The following is a 26478-nucleotide window of genomic DNA, read 5'->3' on the forward strand; positions in this document are numbered from 1 at the left end:
ACCGTACTACGGCGTACTGCATTTTTAAATTCATTTTTAAATCGCGTCATAATCCCTTTGACATTCTTGTCAAAAAACAAATTTTTATACCCACCGTCATATAAGAAGTATAACTTCAAAAAAAAAAGAAGAAAAAAACAGATATTTTCTACACCGACCATCTTTTGAAAATATATGTTTAAGATATAGGTACATAAACAATTTCTTCAAAAAAACTACTTTCGGGTTATTTTAAGAAAACATAAAAGAGAGTGGGGTTCAAAGCAAAGTAACAGGTAAAAAAAACAGGGTTACTCCCAATATAAAAAGATGCTCATTTTTTCCATATCTACGTACCTACCGGCACATTTACTTCAGTTGAAAATTGGACAACCCTGTTAGGAATTATACTAGTGGTACCCAAAAAAATATAGTGCTAACATTTTTATGAAAGCAGTTTTAAAGCATTTACCTACACCTACATTAGTGTGGTCCACGTTATAAGGCAAAAAAATAAACCATATAATTCATTAGTTCCCCACGCATTATTTTGCTTCAGACATCAATACCAACACATGCTGAAAGTTTTAGCCCTCTAAAGTAAAAGGAAGAGGGCGCTCATCAGCTTTGGAATATTAGACTTTGTTACCCTTACCTTACCCTTAATATCTGATTATATTGTATTAGGACTTGGCTTGAGGTTGGAATTTGGCTTAAACATGATAAGCACGCATGTTCCCGACAACCATGTAAATGATTTTCATGTTTCTTTGGTTTTGAGTCACTAGCTCGTATTTCATTGATTAATTCTGTTTTGTTAACTTTAAGCAAAAAATACTTACAGACGAATTTAAATGAACAAAAATTATTATCTGTGAAAATATCACTTAACTATTGGTTTTTTATGAAAAACTTTACCACATCATAACTTAATCCACTTGATAAATCAAAACAAGAGTTAATTACTAGGCATGAGGACCCAGCTATAACAGCATGTGAGCAAAAACTTTGATCTTGTTGAGCGCCCACTTACACTTCACCTAAAAAGCTGAAATTTCACGTGTGTAATACAAAACACATATGCAACCAATTTTTGAGTGGGGAACAACAGAAATGTAAAAACCAAAAAATTGGACCACCCTAACCTACATAGACCTCAATTAAAATAAATAGCTTAAAAAATAGAAAGATCGGCAGAACTAAGCAAGCAATTTTTTTAAGAAACAAAGAAAACTTCGAGAAACCATTATTTAAGAGTATCTTACGATTTTTTTTTAATTACACTTCAAAAACATACACAGGAAACTTTTTACTGTATACCACATTGCTTTCAATAAAAACAAAAATCTAAAAAAAAAATCATATAAACAAAGAGATATTAATGAATTTGTTTATATTGTTTTTTAAACCTTTCGTACTTCTTAATTTTATATTAATAATTTTTTTGTAAATCGTAGTCTCAAAAAATTGCATAAAAGAAAATATTTTTCAACTCATATAATTTTTTAAGATATGAAGTTTTATTATTTTAGATTTTCAGGAGTTTTTCAGGGTTTTCGGAATTATGATATCTACCCTTTTCTTCAACTTCCAAAATTATTCAGTTTATCCAATAATTTCAAGTACATAATTTGTACATAATTTATATATATTTTTTTGACAACTCAAAAAAGTTTTGAATATTTTTTAAGAAGTTCGCTGAAATTTAACCTTTTTTTTTGATAACTTTTAAGTGATATAAAAACTCTCCTTATCGTAAAATATGTTTGAATTTGAATGCATTAAAAATAATCACATACAAATGTTATAAAAGTCTTATTTTTTTATCATTTTCAGAATAATCGTTTGCCATCGATGACTCTTGTGGACAGCATCACAAAGAAAATACTCCAAACATGGCGGGCGAAAATCAATCAAGTAGTGGTGGTGGTGACCCATTAAGGGCAGTTGATGAGGGTCCTCCTCACAAATAACACAAAATTCCACCACCACCACCCTAAAAAAAAAAATTATGTAAAACTTTTCACCAAACAAAAAACACACACAACAACAAAAAAAAAACAAACTACTATAACAATTATTAAAAAATTAAATTATAAAAAACTTAAGAAAATAAAAATCAAGGACTTACCTTCATATTTTCAATTCTCTTCTTAAAAAAAAAACTCAATCAAAGACTTAAAATTTCTAACAAAAAAATTAAAACAAATCTAAAAATCAAAAATCTACTTAATCTTAATCAAAATCAAAAAAAAAAAGAAAGAAAATCTAAAATTTTCCACAGCAAGTAAACGAATCTTCCAGGATTATACATAAATTAAAAAAATTGAAATCTTACAAAAATACTTAGAAAACCAAAAACTAAAAAAAAAAGATTTAAAATAAAATTATTCTAAAAATTCATTCAAAAGTGAAATGCATGCAAATGCGGGTGCGGATCGTGGTGGATCATGGCGTTTACCACCCGATGAAACCCTCCAAGTTCAAGATCCAAAACAGAAAAACGAAGACTTAGATTACGACGAAGGTCATAATTGGCGTAGCATTATCTTTTCATTATTAGTAATAAGTTTTGTAATAGCCGGTATCATAACAGCGATCTACCTCTTGGGGTAAGATTTTTTTTTCTGTTTATATTCGAATGAAATGTATTTTTAATAAAATTTTATTTGCAGGTACGTCGATGAACTCCTTTATTGGTCAGGCCGTCGTATGATACTCGATGAGTACCTGCAAGGCGATCTAACGCCGAATCGGCTGCAACCAGCTTGGGTGACAACACGAAAGTATGTCTTCCAATCGGATGACGGAGGACTAGCCGTACTGGACACTGCCACGAACACTGTTCAAACCCTCGTTACAAATCACACCCTTAGACAATTGAACGTCCGGGGCTACCATTGTTCATATGATCTGCGATACGTTCTATTTAGGCATAATGTAAAGAAGGTAAGATATTTTATTTTACTTAGCCTTTACAAAAAATTAAAGGGTCAATTTAAAAAAAAAAAAAAATGGGTACAGGGTGTTCTTCAATAGGACCTCGTAGAAATATAACAAAATGGAAACGATCGTACTTAGCATATTTCTTTTGTAGTGGAGTAACGAAAGCTCAAAAAATGGCAATATTAGGGAACCCGGCCCAACAGTTTTTTTAATTTTACTGTTTATTTAGTTTTCAAAAATGTTGCTTAAATTTCATAAATTAACTTATGCCAAAAAGATTATCTAAAAAATTAAAGGAAAAAAAATTTGAAACCGACGAAGTTACGAATACCAGAGTTACGGGCGACAGAGTTACGAGCGTCAAAGTTACGCGAAACCGAAGTTACGAAAAACTAGAGCTACGAATTCTAAAGTTATGTTAAGCTATGACATGTGATTTTTGGGTTGGCAACAATTGCGAGGAACGATATGGAATTATGGAAATACAAACAAGAGATTAACATTTTTCTCATTGGTCAGAACTAAATGAGTAAAGCGAAAATGGATGTTATTTAAAATTGGTTTTTGTTTGATTTTTAACTTATCCTGTGTCAAATAAATAAACAAGGAATAGGGTTGTTTTTTGCATAAAAAGATTAAACCACACCCATTTTCGTTAAAATCTATTTAAATAACCAATGAGAATCGATATTCTCTTATTTATGTTTCCATAATTCCATATCGTTCCTCGCAATTGTTGCCAACCCAAAAATCACATGTCATAGCTTAACATAACTTTAGAATTCGTAACTCTAGTTTTTCGTAACTTCGGTTTCGCGTAACTTTGACGGCCGTAACTCTGTCGCGCGTAACTCTGTTATTCGTAACTCCGTTACCATTTCAAAAAAAATATATGGGAATCAGGGGCAATCTTCCATCGTTTAAGTGATAAATGCAATTTTCTCACAAATTGACTTGAAACAAAAAAAAAATATTTGAACATAAGGGCAACAAATACAATATTTAAATGTAAATTTTTAAAAAACTAGATACTTATTCCTATTTTTAAAATTAAAATTATGCAAATTAATAAAGTGTTTTTTAAAACACTCAGAATTTTGAAAAAATAAATGTATTGAAAAAATTTTAACATTTCTTTCGTGATAAATATGCATTTATTATTCAAAATGTGTTAACAACCGCGAAAACCTTAAAATTTACGATGAAAGACTGTCCCTCACTCCCACATATTTTTTTCCTTAAATTACTTAGACAATACTTGGTATCATTTAATTTATGAAACTTAAGCTAAAAAAAATGGTTTTGTTAAAAAATATATTGTTTTATCTTTAAAAAACAATAAGGCAACATCGGCAGTTTTTAACCTAAGAGGAGGTTAAAGTATTTTTAATTACCACCGTATGAAAAAAAAAGACCATCAAAATAGGAGCTCATCGGCCAAATTCTCTAATAATTTTCTTTAGTTACAATATAGCTAGACATTAATTTCTCATTTAAATTATGTTCCTATTTCAAATCCCAATTAAAATCAAATCATAAAGCTTTATTATGAATTTCTTTTCATAGAACCTTATCAAATCAAAACTCCTTGCCACTAATTTCAAAACTTAAACAAAAAATAAAAGTATTTATAAATTTTTAAATTCGTTGTACAATAAATTAATCTCACTTTTTGCTTGAAAACCCTGAGGAAAAATTTCAATTTGACTGATTGCCAGAACCTAAGTAAACAGTCATTTATTTAATGTCTCTCTCTCATTCTCCTCAAAATAAAAAAAAATATACAACTTTAAGTACGTACTTCTACAGCTATACACCAACACCTTATAGTCGTTTACCAAAAGTTCACAAGAAGTTCCATCAATTATCCCATTACGTTCAAGTACCCAACTAGGTATGAAATCACATGAAATTTCCACATTCCTCTTCCAAAAACTCCAATTCAAACTTCTCATTCCATCAGTTTCTCCTTGCCACCGTCTCCTTTGACTAAAACTTACATACCTTATAAAGAAAAATATTTTATAATAAAACAAAAGTCTGCCATCATAACGCCCTCCCAAACCGCTTATCAAAAAAGATGGAAAAGTAACGAGTATAGTAAACACACGCGGTATAACAACAACTTTTCATATAAAAGTTTTTCAAGAACCCCTATTTTCTTGCCACATTTTAATGTTTTACCTTTTATTGTTTCAGCTCAGGTGCATTCTTATAAAAAAAAATAAAAACAAAAACAAGGAAAGAGAAATAAACAAGAAGAACAAAACCATATAACTTCACCCACTCACACCCATACACCATTAAAAAGGATCAAATTTGTTACTATTAGAAAGAGTTGCAAACCATGTAGTTTATTTTTTTCTCTCTCTCTCTCTTTCTATTATTTTATTTTTTTTTTATTTTGACGCCCATAAGTCTACTTCCTCTATCAAAAGTTTCAAAGCGATACCGCACACACAACACATTTATTATTGTGTTTTGTGTGTGTATATAGCACTTGAACCGGAAGAAGAGAACTTAAAAAACAATTTTTGAAAGGAAGGAATTTACTTGTTCATGGGCCTCAGCCATTCTTAATCTAATTCAATGGAGTTTATAAAATGTTTAAGACCTTATCTGTGAAAATAAGCAGTAAAATAATGTTAATGCCTAAATTTTCCCTTGATTAAGGCCTGACTCGTCATGAAGACTTTTTTCTTTTAAAGTTTCGCATCCTTAAAGAGGTCTTAAGTTCACACTTTTTTGCTTCCGAGAAAACTGATTCGTCATGAAGACCTTTTATTTCATTAATTCGCATCCCTAAAGAGTTCTTGAGGTCATACTTTCTGCCTCGTGAAGTCCTTTTTCGTCATGAAGACTTTTTTCTTTCAAAAATTTGCATCATTAAAGAGGTTTTAAGGACATACTTTTTGCTTGGTGAAGTCCTAATTCGTCATGAAGACTTTTTTCTTTTATAAATTCGCATCCTTAAAGAGGTCTTAAGGGCAAACTTTTTGCTCGGTGAAGTCCTAATTCGTCATGAAGACTTTTTTCTTTCATAAATTCGCATCATTAAAGAGGTTTTAAGGTCATACTTTTAACCTCATGAAGTCCTTATTCGTCATGAAGACTTTTTTCTTTCATAAATTTGCATCATTAAAGAGGTTTTAAGGACATACTTTTTGCTTGGTGAAGTCCTAATTCGTCATGAAGACTTTTTTCTTTCATAAATTCGCATCATTAAAGAGGTTTTAAGGTCATACTTTTAACCTCATGAAATCCTTTTTCGTCATGAAGACTTTTTTCTTTCATAAATTTGCATCCTTAAAGAGGTCTTAAGGACATACTTTTTGCTTGGTGAAGTCCTAATTCGTCATGAAGACTTTTTTCTTTCATAAACTCGCATCATTAAAGAGGTTTTAAGGTCATACTTTTAACCTCATGAAGTCCTTATTCGTCATGAAGACTTTTTTCTTTCATAAATTTGCATCATTAAAGAGGTTTTAAGGACATACTTTTTGCTTGGTGAAGTCCTAATTCGTCATGAAGACTTTTTCTTTCAAAAATTCGCATCATTAAAGAGGTTTTAAGGGCATACTTTTCACCTCGTGAAGTCCTTATTCGTCATGAAGACTTTTTTCTTTCAAAAATTCGCATCATTAAAGAGGTTTTAAGGTCATACTTTTCACCTCGTGAAGTCCTTATTCGTCATGAAGACTTTTTTCTTTCAAAAATTTGCAGCATTAAAGAGGTTTTAAGGGCATACTTTTCACCTCGTGAAGTCCTTATTCGTCATGAAGACTTTTTTCTTTCAAAAATTCGCATCATTAAAGAGGTTTTAAGGTCATACTTTTCACCTCGTGAAGTCCTTATTCGTCATGAAGACTTTTTTCTTTCAAAAATTCGCATCATTAAAGAGGTTTTAACGGCATACTTTTCACCTCGTGAAGTCCTTATTCGTCATGAAGACTTTTTTCTTTCAAAAATTCGCATCATTAAAGAGGTTTTAAGGGCATACTTTTCACCTCGTGAAGTCCTTATTCGTCATGAAGACTTTTTTCTTTCAAAAATTCGCATCATTAAAGAGGTTTTAAGGGCATACTTTTCACCTCGTGAAGTCCTTATTCGTCATGAAGACTTTTTTCTTTCAAAAATTCGCATCATTAAAGCGGTTTTAAGGGCATACTTTTCACCTCGTGAAGTCCTTATTCGTCATGAAGACTTTTTTCTTTCATAAATTTGCAGCATTAAAGAGGTTTTAAGGGCATACTTTTCACCTCCTGAAGTCCTTATTCGTCATGAAGACTTTTTTCTTTCAAAAATTCGCATCATTAAAGAGGTTTTAAGGGCATACTTTTCACCTCGTGAAGTCCTTATTCGTCATGAAGACTTTTTTCTTTCAAAAATTTGCAGCATTAAAGAGGTTTTAAGGGCATACTTTTCATTTCGTGAAGTCCTTATTCGTCATGAAGACTTTTTTCTTTCAAAAATTCGCATCATTAAAGAGGTTTTAAGGGCATACTTTTCACCTCGTGAAGTCCTTATTCGTCATGAAGACTTTTTTCTTTCATAAATTGGCAGCATTAAAGAGGTTTTAAGGGCATACTTTTCACCTCGTGAAGTCCTTATTCGTCATGAAGACTTTTTTCTTTCAAAAATTCGCATCATTAAAGAGGTTTTAAGGGCATACTTTTCACCTCGTGAAGTCCTTATTCGTCATGAAGACTTTTTTCTTTCATAAATTTGCAGCATTAAAGAGGTTTAAAGGGCATACTTTTCACCTCGTGAAGTCCTTATTCGTCATGAAGACTTTTTTCTTTCAAAAATTCGCATCATTAAAGAGGTTTTAAGGGCATACTTTTCACCTCGTGAAGTCTTAATTCGTCATGAAGACTTTTTTCTTTCATAAATTTGCAGCATTAAAGAGGTTTTAAGGGCATACTTTTCACCTCGTGAAGTCCTTATTCGTCATGAAGACTTTTTTCTTTTATAAATTCTCATTCTTAAAGAGCTTTAAAGGGCATTCTTTTTGCTTCGTGAAGTCTTAATTCATCATGAAAACTTGCCAACAATGCAGTACGCAAAAAGGCCACTAATTTTTATTTCTTTTGTTCTTGGTGAGTCTTGTTATTTAGATAAGTATTAGATCTTTTTCCTTCGTTGTTTTGATTTAATCACATAATCTTCCGTGAGGCCCTGTCATCCATCGGGGGCCCCGGTACACTGCCCCTGCTGCCCCAATGGTATGTACGCCCTTTTCTGTCTTCTTTGTTTTTATATTATATATGAAATTTTTTTTTTTTTTTTCAAACATACGAGTTACTTCCCGATTTATCATTATACAAGAAATTTTTTTCGCCATCTTATAGTTTTTAAATCTCTGTATCTTTTGAAGACGACTTTTCATGTTCAACGAAGAAGTTTTTCGCTGTTTTTGAGCGATATAAATGAGATTTCTACCACCACTAAACGAAACGAAAAAAACTTTAAATAACCATGAACCTATGTATGTATAAGCTAAGACTGAAACTGGCATGAACCGAACTCAAAAGTTGATAGTTCAAAAAGGGCTATACAGAAAAAAAATACTTCTAAAAGTTACAAACTTACGATACAAATAATTCCATCAGCTGGCATTGCTCCAAATGACGTATTGGTAAAAGTTACTTGCTCACTAGAACTATACACACTATTGAGCAAAGAACGAAACTCAAACGTCATTCAATTTTTTTGTATAGGTCTGAATGGTACTCAATTCACATTACTCACAAAAAAAAAAAAAAAAATAGTCTTAGAGGTTATGTTTGTAATAGATGGAGATGGAGGCGATAAAATAGCAAAAGTTATGAAATTATTCTTCACAATCCAAAAGATACTAAATCCCAAATACAAATGAAAGAACAAAAAAAACTGAAACTGATAGAAAAAGAGATGAAAAATTTATAGATTTGAAAGTTTTATTCAATGTTAGATGCATACATACCTCCATCCAAATCTGTATGTGTTATACAATTTTCGCCTATAAAAAAACTATTTTAGGATGAAATTGAATTATTAAGATTTCAATCTCACTTGGCATTAAGAGGATACGAATTTTAGTACAAAAAATGAACTAAAAGCGTTCTTCAGATAAAGTTAATGGGCACGTTCTGAAATAACTTAAATTCCTAGCAAGTGAAAGTGCATGCAGTTGAAAAAAGTGCACAGTTAAAAGAATTGAGCATCAAACTTGAGTTTTTTTTCTGATACCTTGTACTCATAACTTAATTGCATGCGAACTTATGTTGCAAAAAATGTGTAAAGATCATTTTTGTCCTTGCAAAATAGATAATATAGAGCGATTTTAGGTTTCTTGGAAAAAATCGAACACGAGATACCTAACAATCAGAAATGACATTACGATGAGAGAGAATGCAAAAAAACCTTGGCCCCTCAATTATATCTATCATTCTGTTTGTATTTCAGTCTGTCTGGCAGTCTGTATCTATTTTCAATGATTGCAGCCTAAACTACTGGAGTGATTTTCTTCAGATTTGTATATAAAAAAGCAAAAATTTGTAAAAACAGAATTTTCGTAAAAAGCTAAATCTTGAAAACCAGAATTTTTAAGTCAGAATTTTTAAACGCTCTATTTTTGACTTTCTCGAAAAGACTTAACTGAATTCAACAATTTTTTTTTTTTTTTAAAGCTTCTTAATGTGAAAGCTGGAAAAAATTCAAAAAAAAATATTATTTAAAAAAATTTTTTTTTTTAATTTATTTCTTCATAATGGACCAAAAAATATTCATCTCAATTTACGTTAAAACCTACAGTCCTGCATTTGCTTCATTGTTTTTATTAATTTTTTAGAGAACTTTCGAAAAATTAGTTGGAAAAATATTGATTGTAAGACACTTGATAACCCCTAATTTCATGGGAGCTATGTACATTTCAGGCCATGTTTTAGAAGTAGTCTTTAGAATATTTGAAAATGATGACAAGGAATTTACCCAAGCCACCATTTTATGGTGGATAAGTCACGGGTTCAGAGATCCAATACAATCGGACTCGATTCGATCGAAAACCAATAAGTGCTTTTAAAAATGTTTTCGAAAATACGCAATCAATCAAAGGTGAATTCAATAGACTTTGTCATGTTATTGAAAATATTTAGACCACTCAGACGACTCGGATTCATAAATCTCAATCAAATAATACCAAATATTTTTGTATTGAGAAACAATCTACCTATCTTAAAATCCAGTCATCTTCTTAAAAAAAAAAAAAACAATTTTCTCAACAACTGGAAGAGAAAGTATAGAGTTACCAATATGGTGAGCGCATTATCTCTATATCAAAAGCAAAACCGAAGAATAAGAAATCAGAGAGGCAAAGGTCGCGTTCAGGAATCAGGATAGTATAATCCAATATTTGGAGAAATGATATCAGCTGAAAGACCAAGCTACAACTGTATCGCTCAATTGTTGATTGCAATATGGATGAAGCGCTCAGGAAGTTACATCAACTGTCACAAGGCAGCTGCAAACCCTAGTAAATAGATTACAGAGTATCTTTAGTTTTTCCTAGCCCTTTCAACTTCTTAGAAGAACAGGTTACTAAATAATTTTAATTTGTACAAGAAGACGTAAGTGGCATGGGATTGCACGAATACTTTGAAGAGGTTTGCATTGTTAGTGAACTAGTTTAATCCAAATGAAGGATTTTTAAAAATTCAGTCATTTAATAGGGTAAACAGGGGTAAAACGGAAAGATGAAATTTGGGCTTAAATCTAAACGCAATGTAGTAGAGCGTTGATTTTTTTTTGCGATAATAGATGAGACTAATTTAAGAATAACTGCATTTAACGTTTTGTTTGAACGTTGCACATATGGGTATTTAGTAAATTTAGGCGGACAAAACACGAAATTTTAAACTGATCCAAACATAAAAAATCAACATCCTACTAAAAGTAGATAACTGTCTTAGCATTTTCTTATAGTTTTAAAATTGATTATCACTTCAGGTGACCAACAGCAGCGGTCTAGAGTTCAAAGTTTTCAGCCCAAAGATAAAATTCATTTTTTGTTTGTAATTTATCGACTGTGCTTAAGTAAGTACTTTTTTTTTAAGTGGATGTAGAAAAAAGTTTTTATGGAATATTGATAAGGAGATACGCAACTGTCTACTAGATGTTGTATCTAAATGTTGTTAAAGTAATATTATAAATAAAAAAGTGTTATGTTGAATCTTAATACAAATTAATCGTAAAAAAAGTAAATTTCTGTGTTGGTAAGGAGATAAGTTATACAATTTCAAATTATTGTGTGATAAAATTAAATGTTTTCTAAAGGTTAAATTCTTATCTAATTGAATCTGTAAAAAAAAAGTGCAACTAAGTGCAACTTCGACACATTTGCCCTACTTAAAGGTTTTAGGTTTTGAAAAATGGTTACCTTGTATTCAGCATCCATATTTTAAGTTTTTTTAAAGATTCAACTTCTTGAATTACAGAACCTGAATCCTTATGATTTTTCCTAAATTTTAAGACCTTAACGTTGGCGATACCATTAATAGAACTCCATTTATTCTTGAAACTTTTTTGTTGATCAAAAAGTGGTTTAAGAAGAAAAATGTTTTCATTGAAATCAACACTTTAAACAGTTTATTCCAGTACTAAGTACAAGCTTTTACCATGTTGATGAAGATAAACCGGAAAAATAATTTTGTCCGCGTAAAATTGGCAAATACCCCTATTTGCGTTGTAGACGTGTTGGGGCTATGACAAAATGATAATTTTGGGTAGTGAAATTTTTTTTTTGACAATTCTAAAGGTGCCAGGTGAAAGATGAGGGAAAAAAAATTAGAGATCTAATACGGATTTTTTTCCAATGCTCTGCGTTTCGAAATATGAATTTTTGATGGTATTTTTGGTAGTTTTTGATTTTTAGCTTTTTTTTGGAGCGTTCAAAAAATCTCAGTTATAGGACATGTAGGCCTTATGCATACATGTGCAAAAAATTGGAACTGTTAAGTGAGTTTTGACTGAATAACGGAAGAAACAAGTTTTTAAAAAACACGTTTTTTTTAACCGATTTTCATCGTTTTTTATTTTTATCTTTATTTAGATACAGGAATAAAGTATACATAGTAATGATAAACCATGACCACGACTAAATGTGTGAGAAGTTTCAATCATTTTCGTAAACACAATTTTGAGATAACGTTAAAATAAAATTTTAGAATTCAACAGGTTATAACTTTTGACCAAGAGCATATAGAAATTTTGTTAAACTTTTATGAGCATCCTGATACAATTACCTTTCATTTGGTATATCACACATAACGCTAGACTAACTACAAGCTACACAATGTTGAAAGACCTCAAAACACCAGTGGAGATCTGTTGCCCCCCGAACAGCCACCAGTGTGGGAAGTACCGTAATCTCAGTCTGGAAATTCGACATGGTTGACTTAAAAAAAATTCTAACTTCTTTTGTAGGCATCTTTGAAATTGATACGTCATATGAAAGGTGAAATAATAAGCTTTCACATGGTATATGGGTTGTCAAACAAAAAAATTGACCTGATCGATATATATATTTTGAGCTAAGACAATAAGCTTTCAGATGGTATAAAATTTTGTATAGATTGTTTGGGAAAAAAATGGAATTAATGACATGAGAAGATAAATATTCATGTTTTTTTTTTGCTTTTTTTGATGAAAATGATTATTTTCAATAAATTATTTTTATACATTTTGCGCATTGTAAAAATTTAAAAATGGTTTTATTCTTAAGAAGAAATACTTGGCTTTTAAATTGCATAATTTTTTTTGTAAGCTCTTAAATTAAATACACTAGCCCAAAAAATTAAGGGAACAAAAAAAAATCGTGATTTTTTTAGTGATTTTCGATCGGCCTTATCTCCGTAAAAAATAATCGCATCATGACAAAATAAAACGCATGTAAAAGCTCTATTCTTCTAGTTTAAGGATTAAATTTTAAAATATTTTCTTTCTAACGGTAAAATAGCTAAATCGTTGGAACTGTAAAAAAACTAAAATTTTCCAATTTTTGACTTTGACTTTGACTATCAATATCTCAACAACGGATCACTGTACAGAATATTCAAGGACACATTTAAAAACTTCATTCAATTCTCTACAAAGAAATTAAGATGCATTCCGCTTTTTTTATTGGTAGGTACCTATATAGATGCGAAAAAAATCTATAGTTTTCCACCTCTATGATCTTAGCCCATAAAACAATTTTGTATCACCTTTCACAATTATAATGAATTGAATGAAATAATTTTACACATTTCAACTGCTTTTAGTGGAAGTATAAGGGACAAGAAGAAATATCCACTTACTTCTTCTTTATCTTACTAAAGAAATACCTTCCAGACTTGTATTTTCGCCTTATTACAATTTTATAATTAAAGTGCAAAATGAATGCACATCAAAATATTTTGTTGCACTTCACTCAACTCTGGTATACCTACTGCTCCTACAAAAAGGACCCCATAAACAAAAAGAATACCAGAAAAGATAGTAGAAGATAATAAAAAATCATTAAGTTAGCATTTTGAATTTCACGAGATGGAGAAAGAAGAAGAAGAATCAGGAATTTTCATTTAAAATTTTTCAGGCATCCACTACTGAAGAAGGGGACTAAATCCGAAACCGAATCAAGAATGAGAGAGTTTGAGTTGATGGGCGTGAAAGGATATTAAAATTGTTCCGCCATCGTCCACATTTTGTGTGTCACTTTCGTCGGTCGGGTGGTAGCCATCAGCAACAAGAATAGCAGCAGCAGCCAACATTGTAGCGATAGCGACTATTTAAATTGTATTTTCGCTGTCGTCGTTTTCGTTGGTTGTCGAGGACATCAAGTGAAATATTTTGAACACAATAATTTTTTGGTGGCAACGACAGCAATATGACGATAATGATGACGACTGAGGATGACGTTGGCGATGGCTATGGCGATGGTAGCGACATAATTCAGTCGATGAAAAAAAAAAAAACGAAAAGGCGGACGATGGCAATTCATGGAAATATCATATAGCAGTTGGAAATTTTATCCTCTTTCTCTCGTTGATGATGAAAATGATGGCCATAATAATTTTTTTTTTCAAGGATTTTCGCTATCAGTTTTTCAAAGTTTATTTTTTTTTGCAATAAGTTGGGATAAGGGTAGACGGAGGAGATTGGTGGAAAATTAAATAACTTGTTGGTGGACAAAAAAAAAATGAGAAGATAAGAAGATACAAATTGAAATCACGATGCGACAGTTGGTGCCGTGAAATAACGCCGAGCGAAATAACGCCGAATTCCAAAATTCGGCGTTATTTCACTTTACAAAAGCGAAATAACGCCGAATTTCAACATTCGGCCTTATTGCGCTTTGTCAAAGTGAAATAACGCCGAGTCCCAAGTGAGAAATAAGGCCGAATGCTAGAAATGTGAGCATAGAAGTGGACCTAAGTTAACCAGTATATTAAAATTCTAACCTTTTTTATTTTCAAAGGCATATAAGGCCCTAATTTATTAAGGCAGAATGGCCCCAATACCAATTTGGGACTTATGTCCATCCAAGCGAGGTATAGGTTCCAAAAAAGTTTTTTTTCTTATGTGCCTCTTATTTATTCATTAACAGATTAGTCTCAAGAAGGTACAAAAACATGTCGCAGGGACAAAAGGCCCAGGGATATAGCACCCACTTTTTATTTATGGGAGTTATGTTCCACTTGAGTGGGTTGACATTTAATTTAAGAATTATATCCCACTTGAGTGGGACATAAGCTCCATATATTTTTCATTTAAGTGGGACATAAGCCCCACGCTTTTCGAAATATAAAACAATAATGAACAATTATAACTTTGGTATATTTTATTCGCGTTTTGTTCCAGAGTCTTTAAATGCAAAAGAAACTTTGAATAAAATAATGATAAGAAACAAATAGATCCCACCTGTTTTAATTGGTGGAAAGCAAAGCGGACACAAATTTCTTACATGAGAATCTATTTAATTTTTGGAACCCAAACGCGAAGCGGAAAAAAATTTTGCCCACGGGAGAATCAATTTTGAGGTGTGAAAATAAAAATTCGCGCGAATTTTTATTTTCACACCTCAAAATTGATTCTCCCGTGGGCAAAATTTTTTTCCGCTTCGCGTTTGGGTTCCAAAAATTAAATAGATTCTTATGTAAGAATTTATTTTTCTCTTCGCGTTTGCCAAGTTATAACACAAACATATCTTTGTTGTTTGGTATACACATAAATAAAACAATAAAACCCAAGATACTTAGGTTTATAAACAGTGAAATATTTTTGGAGGCTGAGAGCATGCTGCTCTGCTGCAATCCCCTTGATTGGATACACTATTGAATCGGCTTATTTGCCAATAAGGTGGGACATAAGTGCAAAATCGAATTATGTAACTATCCCAAATACAGTTATTCAGTTGGGAGATAATTTTATAATTTGTAAATTCTTTGTTAGTGAGACATAACGCCCATCCTTTATTTGTGGGTCTTTTGTCCAACCTGAGTTTGACATAAGCCCCACATTTAATTTGAAACTTATGTCTCACTCAAGCGGGATGTAAGCCCCACAATAATAGTGGCTGTTATTCCATGGGCCTTATGTCCCTGTGCCAAAAATATGGCATTTCAATACCAAACTGACTGCAGGTGGTTACATAGAAATTTTTCCTAAGCTCCACTTAGCAAGATTTTCCTCACTGAAAAAGTGAAATAACGCCGAATCGGCGTAATTTCACTTTATCATTGTGAAATAAGGCCGAATGTTGAAATTCGGCGTTATTTCGCTTTTGTAAAGTGAAATAACGCCGAATTTTGGAATTCGGCGTTATTTCGCTCGGCGTTATTTCACGGCACCGCGACAGTTGGCGGTGGTCTTGTCAAATTGTCAGATTGTTTAACGCAAAATGTCTTTTTTTTGTATCTTTTTCGATGTGAAAATATATATACTCAAGTGCAAAAACAGCTACTCAACATTTTTAAGTGCAGAGAACTGAGGAAATGCTACACAGATTGAGGATTTCAAAATGAAGCCATGAGAAGTGGGGTTGTCGAACTCATTTCTTCATAAAGTTTTCCGTTCTGAGAGTTCTTAAAAAACCTTAAGGTACTTCCAGAGGCTGTGTGCGCTTTCAGTTGGGATAGGATTAAGAATGGAATCCATTATCGCCACTCAACTCGAACTTTTTTCTCAAGGAGAGAAGAATTTTGTGAGAGAATGCTTATAAGTTAAAAATTAAGCAAACGCTTTGGTTTTATTAACTTTACGAGTAGATCAAGCTAACTAAACCTTACTTAAACGTTCATTTTAGAAAAAAATCGACTATAAATTCTAATACATAGAACTAACTTAGCCCACGACGCCTTGAGATAGAAGAAAAGCTGACAAGGAAGTTTTCTACTAATTATTCGAGAAGACGCATGCAATGTGTTTTGAGTAGGTACATTATGATAGCTTCAATAATTTAAAAGGTTAGAACGGAAAGTAGTCATCTCTTTTTTTACGTTCGGACGGAAGACATGATTGATTTTGTCATGGGGCGAAATGTCATCATGTCCAGCACTCAATTCCAAGGCCTCTATGTAAACAAATTGTCAATCAGTCAATTTTAAGGCTCAGGCATTTTCCACTTTTAGATGTCCGTACATTTAACTAAGTTAATTTTTCCGAAAAATAACTATAAAAATGTGTGTGTAATTTAATAACCAAACAACTTTAAAATACAAAAAAAAGTGTTGAAGCGTTATTAAAGGTATTTCCGTAGAACTTTTTTTAAATTCTGAATTTCTTGTAAACGACTTAGCTGATTTAAATGAACAGTTTTGTACAGAAGCGTTTACAATAAAATTCATTGCATAACTAAGTACACATATTTCCTTTTATGTTATAACAATAAGGGAAAAAACGCAACGTAAAATGTAACATGTTCAACGTTAATTTATTTTTGAGAAAAACTAACATTAAACATCTTTTAATTAAAGTTCAGGCAACGTAAGAAAATTTTTGTTTTTGTGTGACTTCAGCTTTTGTTGCATTTTATCACTTTTATTTCTTCCACCAGTGAGATAGCACGTTGGAAAAGCATTCCCCTAGTGTTTTATAACGGCAAACCACTTTAAACTAACGATGTTCTACTTTGATTTTAAAATTTTCGTCTTCAACGCAAAATCATTTCGAAAAATATATGAACCAACGTGGTTTTCAGTGATTTTGAGTTGTTTTTCCCTCAGTGAAGTTGTTTAAAATACTAAAGCTATTTAAAATTCATAAATGAATATTTTTAGTTTAATTTTATAAGAAATTTTATAAAAACCTGAAAATACTATAAAATTTGTATTTAAAAATAACAAAAACATGTCTTTAAGTAGTTTTGACCTCCAAACGAAGTATGTAATACATTTTTTTTATGCCAAAAGGATTTTTATATATTTTTTTTTTTTTTGAGATTCTTCAGAGAGGTTCTTTTGCAGATTAAAAAGTTTTTCCTAAAAAAAAAAAAATTAGTATGCCAAAAAAAAAGAAAATACTATTCACATTAAATATATAATTATATAAAACAAAGATATTTATTGATGTTTGGGCTTAAATGATCCGTTTTATAGATGCAATTAATTAAATAAAAAAATTAATTCATATTTTACCCAACGTTTCGCTAGTAATTTCCAGCTTCTTCAGGGGTTAATATTTATTATCTTTAAAAACAAATTATAAAAATTGTGGTTTTAGTCTATTATTATGAAATCAGTTGAAAATATTTTAATTATTTAAATGGTTAATTATTTTGTCTATAGCACTTACTTTTTTTAATGAATTTTGAGATTTACATTATTTTAAATAAATTAACATTTAATAAACAACACATTAATAATTTAACATTCATTGGACAACAAAACTTAAGCCTAATATCACTTCTTATCACAGATCAATTGTTGTTACTTATGGCAACACTATATATCGAGCTGATATTGTCTAGGTCTTCTTTATGATTCATTGTTGTTGTTGATTTTTGTTGTATTCGCAGACTTTCCAATGTATAGCGAGTGGTGGTGCGGTTTTCTTTATCTAATATTGTTACATTGTCAAAGTCTGCGAGATGATCATTCTCTATCATATGCTGCGAGAGTGCTGTAGCTGATCTCTTCTTTCTTATGTCAGCTTCATGTTCTGATAGTCTTACTGCAAGCTTACGTTTTGTTGTACCTATGTATACCATGTTGCACATGCTGTTGTTGTTGCCTTTGCATGGTATTTGATATACTACATTATGCTGATCTGTTTTTTGTGTGGGTGGTTTTGTTTTTGTAAATATTGAATTTAACGTGTAATTAGCTCTGTGTGCGAAACTGCATTTATCTCTATCAATTGGCATTGTTTTGTTAAGAGAGCTGTTATCAGTTAGACGTGGAATATATGTTAAAGAGTAATATCTAGGGTTGCCAGATTTTACTTTTTGTGTTATTATTTGGTTATTTTTGTTTTGTATTAGGTGAAGTTTATTGTTAATTAGTTCATTGATTATTGTGTTCGGAAAATTGTTCATTTGTAAAATTGTTTTTATTTTTATGATGTTTTCTTTATGGTAGATGTTGTCACTTATATCTAACACTTTGTTGATGAAATTGGTTGCTGTATTTATTTTGTATTTTATTGGTTGGTACGACATATAGTTAATCATTCTTCCTGATGAGATTGGCTTGGTATACCAGTCAAAAAAGATGTTGTTATTATTTCTTATGAGTTTCATTTCAAGGAACGGAAGTTGGTTGTTCATTTCTGTTTCTATGGTGAAGTTTAATTTCGTATGGTATTGGTTTAGGGTTTCCATTATTATTTCACTGTCTTTCTTTTTGATGATTGCAACCATATCGTCAACATATTTGGCTATGAATTTTATTTTTATGTTTGATTTTTTCAATTTATCTATTGTTTCGTCTAGTAGGTGGTCAAGTACAATGTCGGCAATTGTAGGGGATAGTGGGTTTCCCATAGGCATACCGAAAGTTTGGCTATAGAGTTTTTGATCGTATTTGAAGTAATTGTTATCTGTTAAGCAGAATTGTAGGATTTTTAGAAAATTATTTTTAGGTATTTTAGTGTGGGTTTTAAGAGTTTCCCAGTTTTTCATTATTATTTTTATGGCTGTGTATGTCGGTATATTGGTGAATAGTGATACTACGTCGAATGATACTAAGATATCTTCTTCATCCAATGTTACTTGTTTGATTTTGTTTTTTAGTATAAATGAGTTTTTGACATTGTAATCTTCAGATACCAAAGTTTTCAGGATCTGACCAATGTGTTTAGATAAATTATAGCACGGAACATTAGTTGATGCTGCTATTGGTCGTAGTGGTATGTTCGGTTTATGTATTTTTGGAAGTCCGTAGAGAACAGGAGCTGATGCTACAGAACAAAAAAGTTGTTCTTTTTGTCTGGAATCAATGATGTTTTGTTTAAATAATCCATTCACTATTTCATTGTTAGTTTTTTGCAAATTGGTTGTAGGGTCAGTCCTGATTGTTTTATAGGTGTTTTTATCTTCGAGGAGTAGTTTCATTTTATGGTTGTAATCTTGTTTGTATAGGATAACTGTTTTATTGCCTTTGTCTGCATTTGTAATGATGATCTCATTTTTATGTTTTTTGATGATATTTTTAGTTATTGTAAAAGTTTTCAAAATAAATTTTTCTCTTTGTGTATTTTTTATTTTTCTTTTAAAATTTAAAATTCTGTTTGATAATGTAGATCTGGCAACCTCTTTCTGTTTACTGTCTTCTATTGTTTGTATGTATTGTTCGATCTCGGCAACTATGTGAATTGGTGAGAAATTTTCATTAGATAAATACACTTAATGAAATAGAATACAATACGTTCGTATCAAGGCAATCACAAATATACCAATACACAATAACAAAAACACAATCAATACAACAAACTAAATTCAATAAACTAAAAGAAAAACACACCATCAAACTAGGCCTCATATATAATGAAAGTTGGTTTGAAAACAAAACAAACGTAGAGTTTCCAATAGAGAGCAAATGGTTACTTTCTCTAGGGAAAAAATTCGCTCTGCCGATAACTAATGAAAATTTCTCACCAATTCACATAGTTGCCGAGATCGAACAATACATACAAACAATAGAAGACAGTAAACAGAAAGAGGTTGCCAGATCTACATTATCAAACAGAATTTTAAATTTTAAAAGAAAAATAAAAAATACACAAAGAGAAAAATTTATTTTGAAAACTTTTACAATAACTAAAAATATCATCAAAAAACATAAAAATGAGATCATCATTACAAATGCAGACAAAGGCAATAAAACAGTTATCCTATACAAACAAGATTACAACCATAAAATGAAACTACTCCTCGAAGATAAAAACACCTATAAAACAATCAGGACTGACCCTACAACCAATTTGCAAAAAACTAACAATGAAATAGTGAATGGATTATTTAAACAAAACATCATTGATTCCAGACAAAAAGAACAACTTTTTTGTTCTGTAGCATCAGCTCCTGTTCTCTACGGACTTCCAAAAATACATAAACCGAACATACCACTACGACCAATAGCAGCATCAACTAATGTTCCGTGCTATAATTTATCTAAACACATTGGTCAGATCCTGAAAACTTTGGTATCTGAAGATTACAATGTCAAAAACTCATTTATACTAAAAAACAAAATCAAACAAGTAACATTGGATGAAGAAGATATCTTAGTATCATTCGACGTAGTATCACTATTCACCAATATACCGACATACACAGCCATAAAAATAATAATGAAAAACTGGGAAACTCTTAAAACCCACACTAAAATACCTAAAAATAATTTTCTAAAAATCCTACAATTCTGCTTAACAGATAACAATTACTTCAAATACGATCAAAAACTCTATAGCCAAACTTTCGGTATGCCTATGGGAAACCCACTATCCCCTACAATTGCCGACATTGTACTTGACCACCTACTAGACGAAACAATAGATAAATTGAAAAAATCAAACATAAAAATAAAATTCATAGCCAAATATGTTGACGATATGGTTGCAATCATCAAAAAGAAAGACAGTGAAATAATAATGGAAACCCTAAACCAATACCATACGAAATTAAACTTCACCATAGAAACAGAAATGAACAACCAACTTCCGTTCCTTGAAATGAAACTCATAAGAAATAATAACAACATCTTTTTTGACTGGTATACCAAGCCAATCTCATCAGGAAGAATGATTAACTATATGTCGTACCAACCAATAAAATACAAAATAAATACAGCAACCAATTTCATCAACAAAGTGTTAGATATAAGTGACAACATCTACCATAAAGAAAACATCATAAAAATAAAAACAATTTTACAAATGAACAATTTTCCGAACACAATAATCAATGAACTAATTAACAATAAACTTCACCTAATACAAAACAAAAATAACCAAATAATAACACAAAAAGTAAAATCTGGCAACCCTAGATATTACTCTTTAACATATATTCCACGTCTAACTGATAACAGCTCTCTTAACAAAACAATGCCAATTGATAGAGATAAATGCAGTTTCGCACACAGAGCTAATTACACGTTAAATTCAATATTTACAAAAACAAAACCACCCACACAAAAAACAGATCAGCATAATGTAGTATATCAAATACCATGCAAAGGCAACAACAACAGCATGTGCAACATGGTATACATAGGTACAACAAAACGTAAGCTTGCAGTAAGACTATCAGAACATGAAGCTGACATAAGAAAGAAGAGATCAGCTACAGCACTCTCGCAGCATATGATAGAGAATGATCATCTCGCAGACTTTGACAATGTAACAATATTAGATAAAGAAAACCGCACCACCACTCGCTATACATTGGAAAGTCTGCGAATACAACAAAAATCAACAACAACAATGAATCATAAAGAAGACCTAGACAATATCAGCTCGATATATAGTGTTGCCATAAGTAACAACAATTGATCTGTGATAAGAAGTGATATTAGGCTTAAGTTTTGTTGTCCAATGAATGTTAAATTATTAATGTGTTGTTTATTAAATGTTAATTTATTTAAAATAATGTAAATCTCAAAATTCATTAAAAAAAGTAAGTGCTATAGACAAAATAATTAACCATTTAAATAATTAAAATATTTTCAACTGATTTCATAATAATAGACTAAAACCACAATTTTTATAATTTGTTTTTAAAGATAATAAATATTAACCCCTGAAGAAGCTGGAAATTACTAGCGAAACGTTGGGTAAAATATGAATTAATTTTTTTATTTAATTAATTGCATCTATAAAACGGATCATTTAAGCCCAAACATCAATAAATATAACGTAAAATATATGATCAAATAAATAAACTAATAACAAAGATATATAAAACAAAGATTAAAAACAATTCATCGATCCTTTTTTCCAAAAAAATGATTTTTCAAAATAAAATTTTGATAAAAAAAAAAAATTACAATTTCTTAGAAATGCATTTTTTGAATTTAAAAAAGCCAATTTTTTCTTTGAAAACGGATCTATGATTCTTTTTGAATTTTGTTTTTTGTGGGTTAACATTTTCTTAAAAATGGGTAGTTCCCAACTATTAACAGAAATTAACTGTATGTTTTAAAGGGTTCAGTAGATGCTTCTTTCAGTACTCAGAAGAAAGAGACTCAAACAAACAACCATATGATTCGAAAGAATACCAACTTTTTAACATTTTGACACACATTTTCAAAAATATTTTTGAATTTTGTGTTATATAAACTGAAAATCCTTAATAGTAGAGTAACTAAAGCAAATTATTAGGGAACCCGGCCGAACAGCTCTTAATTTGACGATTTTTTTTTCAAACGTAGGTAATTAAAAATACTTTAAAGTCTATAGATTAAAAATTGCCGATGTTGCTGTATTGTTTTTTAAAATTAAAATTAAATTTTTTTTGAACAAAACCATTTTTTTTTTGCTTAAATTTCATAAAACAAATGATAGCAAAACATTCTCTAGGTAATTTAAGGAAAAAAAGTATAAAGGAGTAAGGGACAATCTTCCATCGTTTAAGCGATAAATGCAATTTTCTCACAATCTGACTTCAAACACAAAAACAAATATTTTGAAAACAACGGCAACACCTACAATATTTTAAAATACATTTTTAAAAAGCCAGAAGCTCATTTTTATCTCTTAAATTTAAATCCACTAAATTTAATGAAGAGTTTTTGAAAAAATGGTACTCAAACTCAGAATTAAAAAAAAAATGTTTAAGAAAAAAATTTTAAATGACTTTTTCCAAACTTTTTCTAATAAAATATGAATTTATTTTAAAAAAATTGTTGGCCATAAATAGATATTATCAGTTGAATTCCGAAGAGGAAAAGGCAATATCTATTAGGTACAGTTTAAAAAAAAATTAAAATTACTTCAATTTCAATGGGTTTTTTTGATAAAAACTGAATTTTTGCATTGAAATAATTGATTTTCTTTGGTAAATTAGAACTTTAAATTTTTGCTATTTAACTTTCAACAGTAAGGGTTATTAAATTAATAAAAAATAATTTTATATTTAGAAGTCGAGCTTTAAAAAAAAAAAATAAGTTAAAATGTTTTCCAAAACTTCTATTCAAAAAAGTTCTTCGAAAATGAAATACTTTTTAATTTTTTTCATAAACCTTAATACATATTGACATTTCTTTTTATAATTTCAAAACATAATAAATGTGGCCAAAAAAATTTGAAAAAAAAATGCATTTTATATTACGAAAAAGTTTTAAAAACCACATGTTAAAATTTTTTCAATAATTATTTTTTCAAAAATCGGAGTTGAGTTACCATTCTTTCAAAAGCCCTTAATTCAACTAACTTAATTTTAATTTTACAAATATGACTAAGCTTCTAGCTTTTTAAAAATGTACATTTAAATATTGTAGGTGTTGCCGTTGTGTTCAAATATTTTTTTTTGTGTTTGAAGTCAATCAATAAGAAAATTGCATCTATCGCTTGAACGATGAAAGATTGTCCCTCACTCCCATATATTTTTTTTCCTTGAATTTCCAAGACAATCTTTTGGCATCAATAATACAGTCAAATAAGGAGAAAAAAAGGGTAAATCTCGGAATGAATGTTAGTAGAAATTTTTTTTGCTCAATATCTTCCTTTTGCCATTCTATAATATATCTCAAAAGTCTAGAAAAATCTCATGTCCGCTTGTCGCGATTTCAAGGTCAAATCGCGAAATGGAGATTTTCAAAATTAGCAAAAATAGGCTATGGTATTATATACATATATGATACATGATTTCAAGGTATTTTTTAATGCTGATTCCAAAAAATCTAAAATCAAGACAATCTGACGTCTCTGGAAAAAGTTATACCTGTTTTTCATCTGTCAACTCATATTATTATAACAGTTGCAAATTTACTGCCGAAAACCCCTAAAAGTTATGGTAGACGAACCAAATTTTGCATGAAGATTTTAGAATCCATCATTATTAAAAATCAAAACAATCCATTACAAAAAATATATATACCTATGAAATAATGGTATTTTTTGATGAAGGGGCAAATTTAAGGATATGCACTAAAGAAGATTCTTGTTCATCTTAGGAATAAGTGCTAATAGGCTAATTTTTTCATTTTAATCTTTGTTTGGATATTCTTTAATTACCCTCAAAAATCAAAAAAAAATCTAATGTCCGCAGGTCCTAATTTTCTTGGTTTGAAGATAAGTTGCAGATTTTAAAAAAATAATAAGAAAAGTTTAAATTTTTATATGTATACCAACATAAGCGACATGATTTAAAGGTATTTTTTAACAATTATTCCAACAAAACTCACAAACAAGTCAACCTGACCATCCCTGAAAAGTAATGCACCTTATTCATGTTGATCTGACACAAATATCTGAAGTGTAGTTTTTCAATTTTTTAAAATCTGCACCTTATCTTCAAACCAAGAAAATTAGGACTTGCGGACATGAGATTTTTTTTAGATTTTTGAGGGTACTTAAAGAATATCCAAACAAAGATTAAAATGAAAAAATTAGCCTATTAGCACTTATTCCTAAGATGAACAAGAATCTTCTTTAGTGCATATCCTAAAATTTGCCCCTTCATCAAAAAATACCATTATTTCGTAGGTATATATATTTTTTGTAATGGATTGTTTTGATTTTTAATAATGATTGATTCTAAAATCTTCATGCAAAATTTGGTTCATCTACCATAACTTTTAGGGGTTTTCGGCAGTAAGTTTGCAACTGTTATAATAATATGAGTTGACAGATGAAAAACAGGTATAACTTTTTCCAGAGACGTCAGATTGTCTTGATTTTAGATTTTTTGGAATCAGCATTAAAAAATACCTTGAAATCATGTATCATATATGTATATAATACCATAGCCTATTTTTGCTAATTTTGAAAATCTCCATTTCGCGATTTGGCCTTGAAATCGCGACAAGCGGACATGAGATTTTTCTAGACTTTTGAGATATGTTATAGAATGGCAAAAGGAAGATATTGAGCAAAAAAAATTTCTACTAACATTCATTCCGAGGTTAAACCCTTATTTGACTGGATTACAATTAATTTATGAAATTTAAGAAAAATTTTTGAAAAAAAAAATTTTTTGTTCACAAAAATCTTCAATTAAATTTAAAAAATCAAAACGGCAACACCGGAAATTTTTAATCTATAGACCTTAAAGTATTTTTAATTACCGACGTTTGAAAAAAAAGATCATCAAAATCTAAGCTGTTCGGCCGGGTTCCCTAATATTGCAAATTTTTGAGCTTTAGCCTTGTATATATAAACTATAGTACTATCATGAACGTGAATTTATTAGGTCCGCTTCCTTTAACTAGGGTGCGCTGCGATAGCTTTATTCCAGCTTAGAAAGGTAGAATGAAGGAATTAAATACGTGTGTAAGAGGGAGAAAAATACTTTTATCAATTTAATAGGATAAAGAGAAAAAACCGAAATCATGTGTTTGAATTTCGACAGCCTGGAAATAGGGAAGGAAAAATGTAAACAAAAATATTTTTTTTTAAAACGCTTTGTTCATTTCTTGTTTCCTAGGTGATAGTGATTTGAGTATTTTTGAATCAAATAATTTATTTTTGCAAATTTGAATAGATTTTTGTTTTGAGACTTTTATTTGATATATTCTAAGGCAATGTTGCAACATTTAATTTATCTTATATTGCTTATTATTTATTATTGTTTTTACTTTATAATTTAAATTGATAATACATATTAAAACGAGCTTTAAACTGCATCATTTTGAGCTACAAAGTAAATAAACCTAAAAACTAAATAATAAAGGGGAGGCAGATGAAATTCAAAGGAAGGTTGTTAGTTTTTGATATAACAAAATGTTAAATGTTTTCTAAAATTGTATTATTTTTGTCAAGTTTTAAACCTTTTATTATAAGAAAACGGTTAAAGACTACCTATATATGTACCACAATACCAACTTATTAATAAAAAGCTTAAACATTGAACAAAAATCTTATAATAAAAAAAAAGTT

At 30.2% G+C, this 26478-nt stretch overlaps 1 protein-coding gene across 2 annotated transcripts in view; it reads left to right on the forward strand.

The window, feature by feature from the left end:
- Nucleotides 1-26478, forward strand: part of LOC129905381 (inactive dipeptidyl peptidase 10) — a 162299-nt gene that overhangs the window by 94812 nt on the left and 41009 nt on the right. For both annotated transcript variants that reach the window (XM_055980857.1, XM_055980858.1), the window contains exons 2-3: nucleotides 1816-2591; nucleotides 2655-2928. In XM_055980857.1, coding sequence (XP_055836832.1) covers nucleotides 2395-2591; nucleotides 2655-2928 — 471 coding nt within the window. In that variant the 5' untranslated portion in view covers nucleotides 1816-2394. The remainder of the gene's footprint in view (nucleotides 1-1815; nucleotides 2592-2654; nucleotides 2929-26478) is intronic.

Source organism: Episyrphus balteatus, chromosome 1 (genome assembly GCF_945859705.1).
Source record: "Episyrphus balteatus chromosome 1, idEpiBalt1.1, whole genome shotgun sequence".
In the NCBI taxonomy this organism is placed as follows: domain Eukaryota; kingdom Metazoa; phylum Arthropoda; class Insecta; order Diptera; family Syrphidae; genus Episyrphus; species Episyrphus balteatus.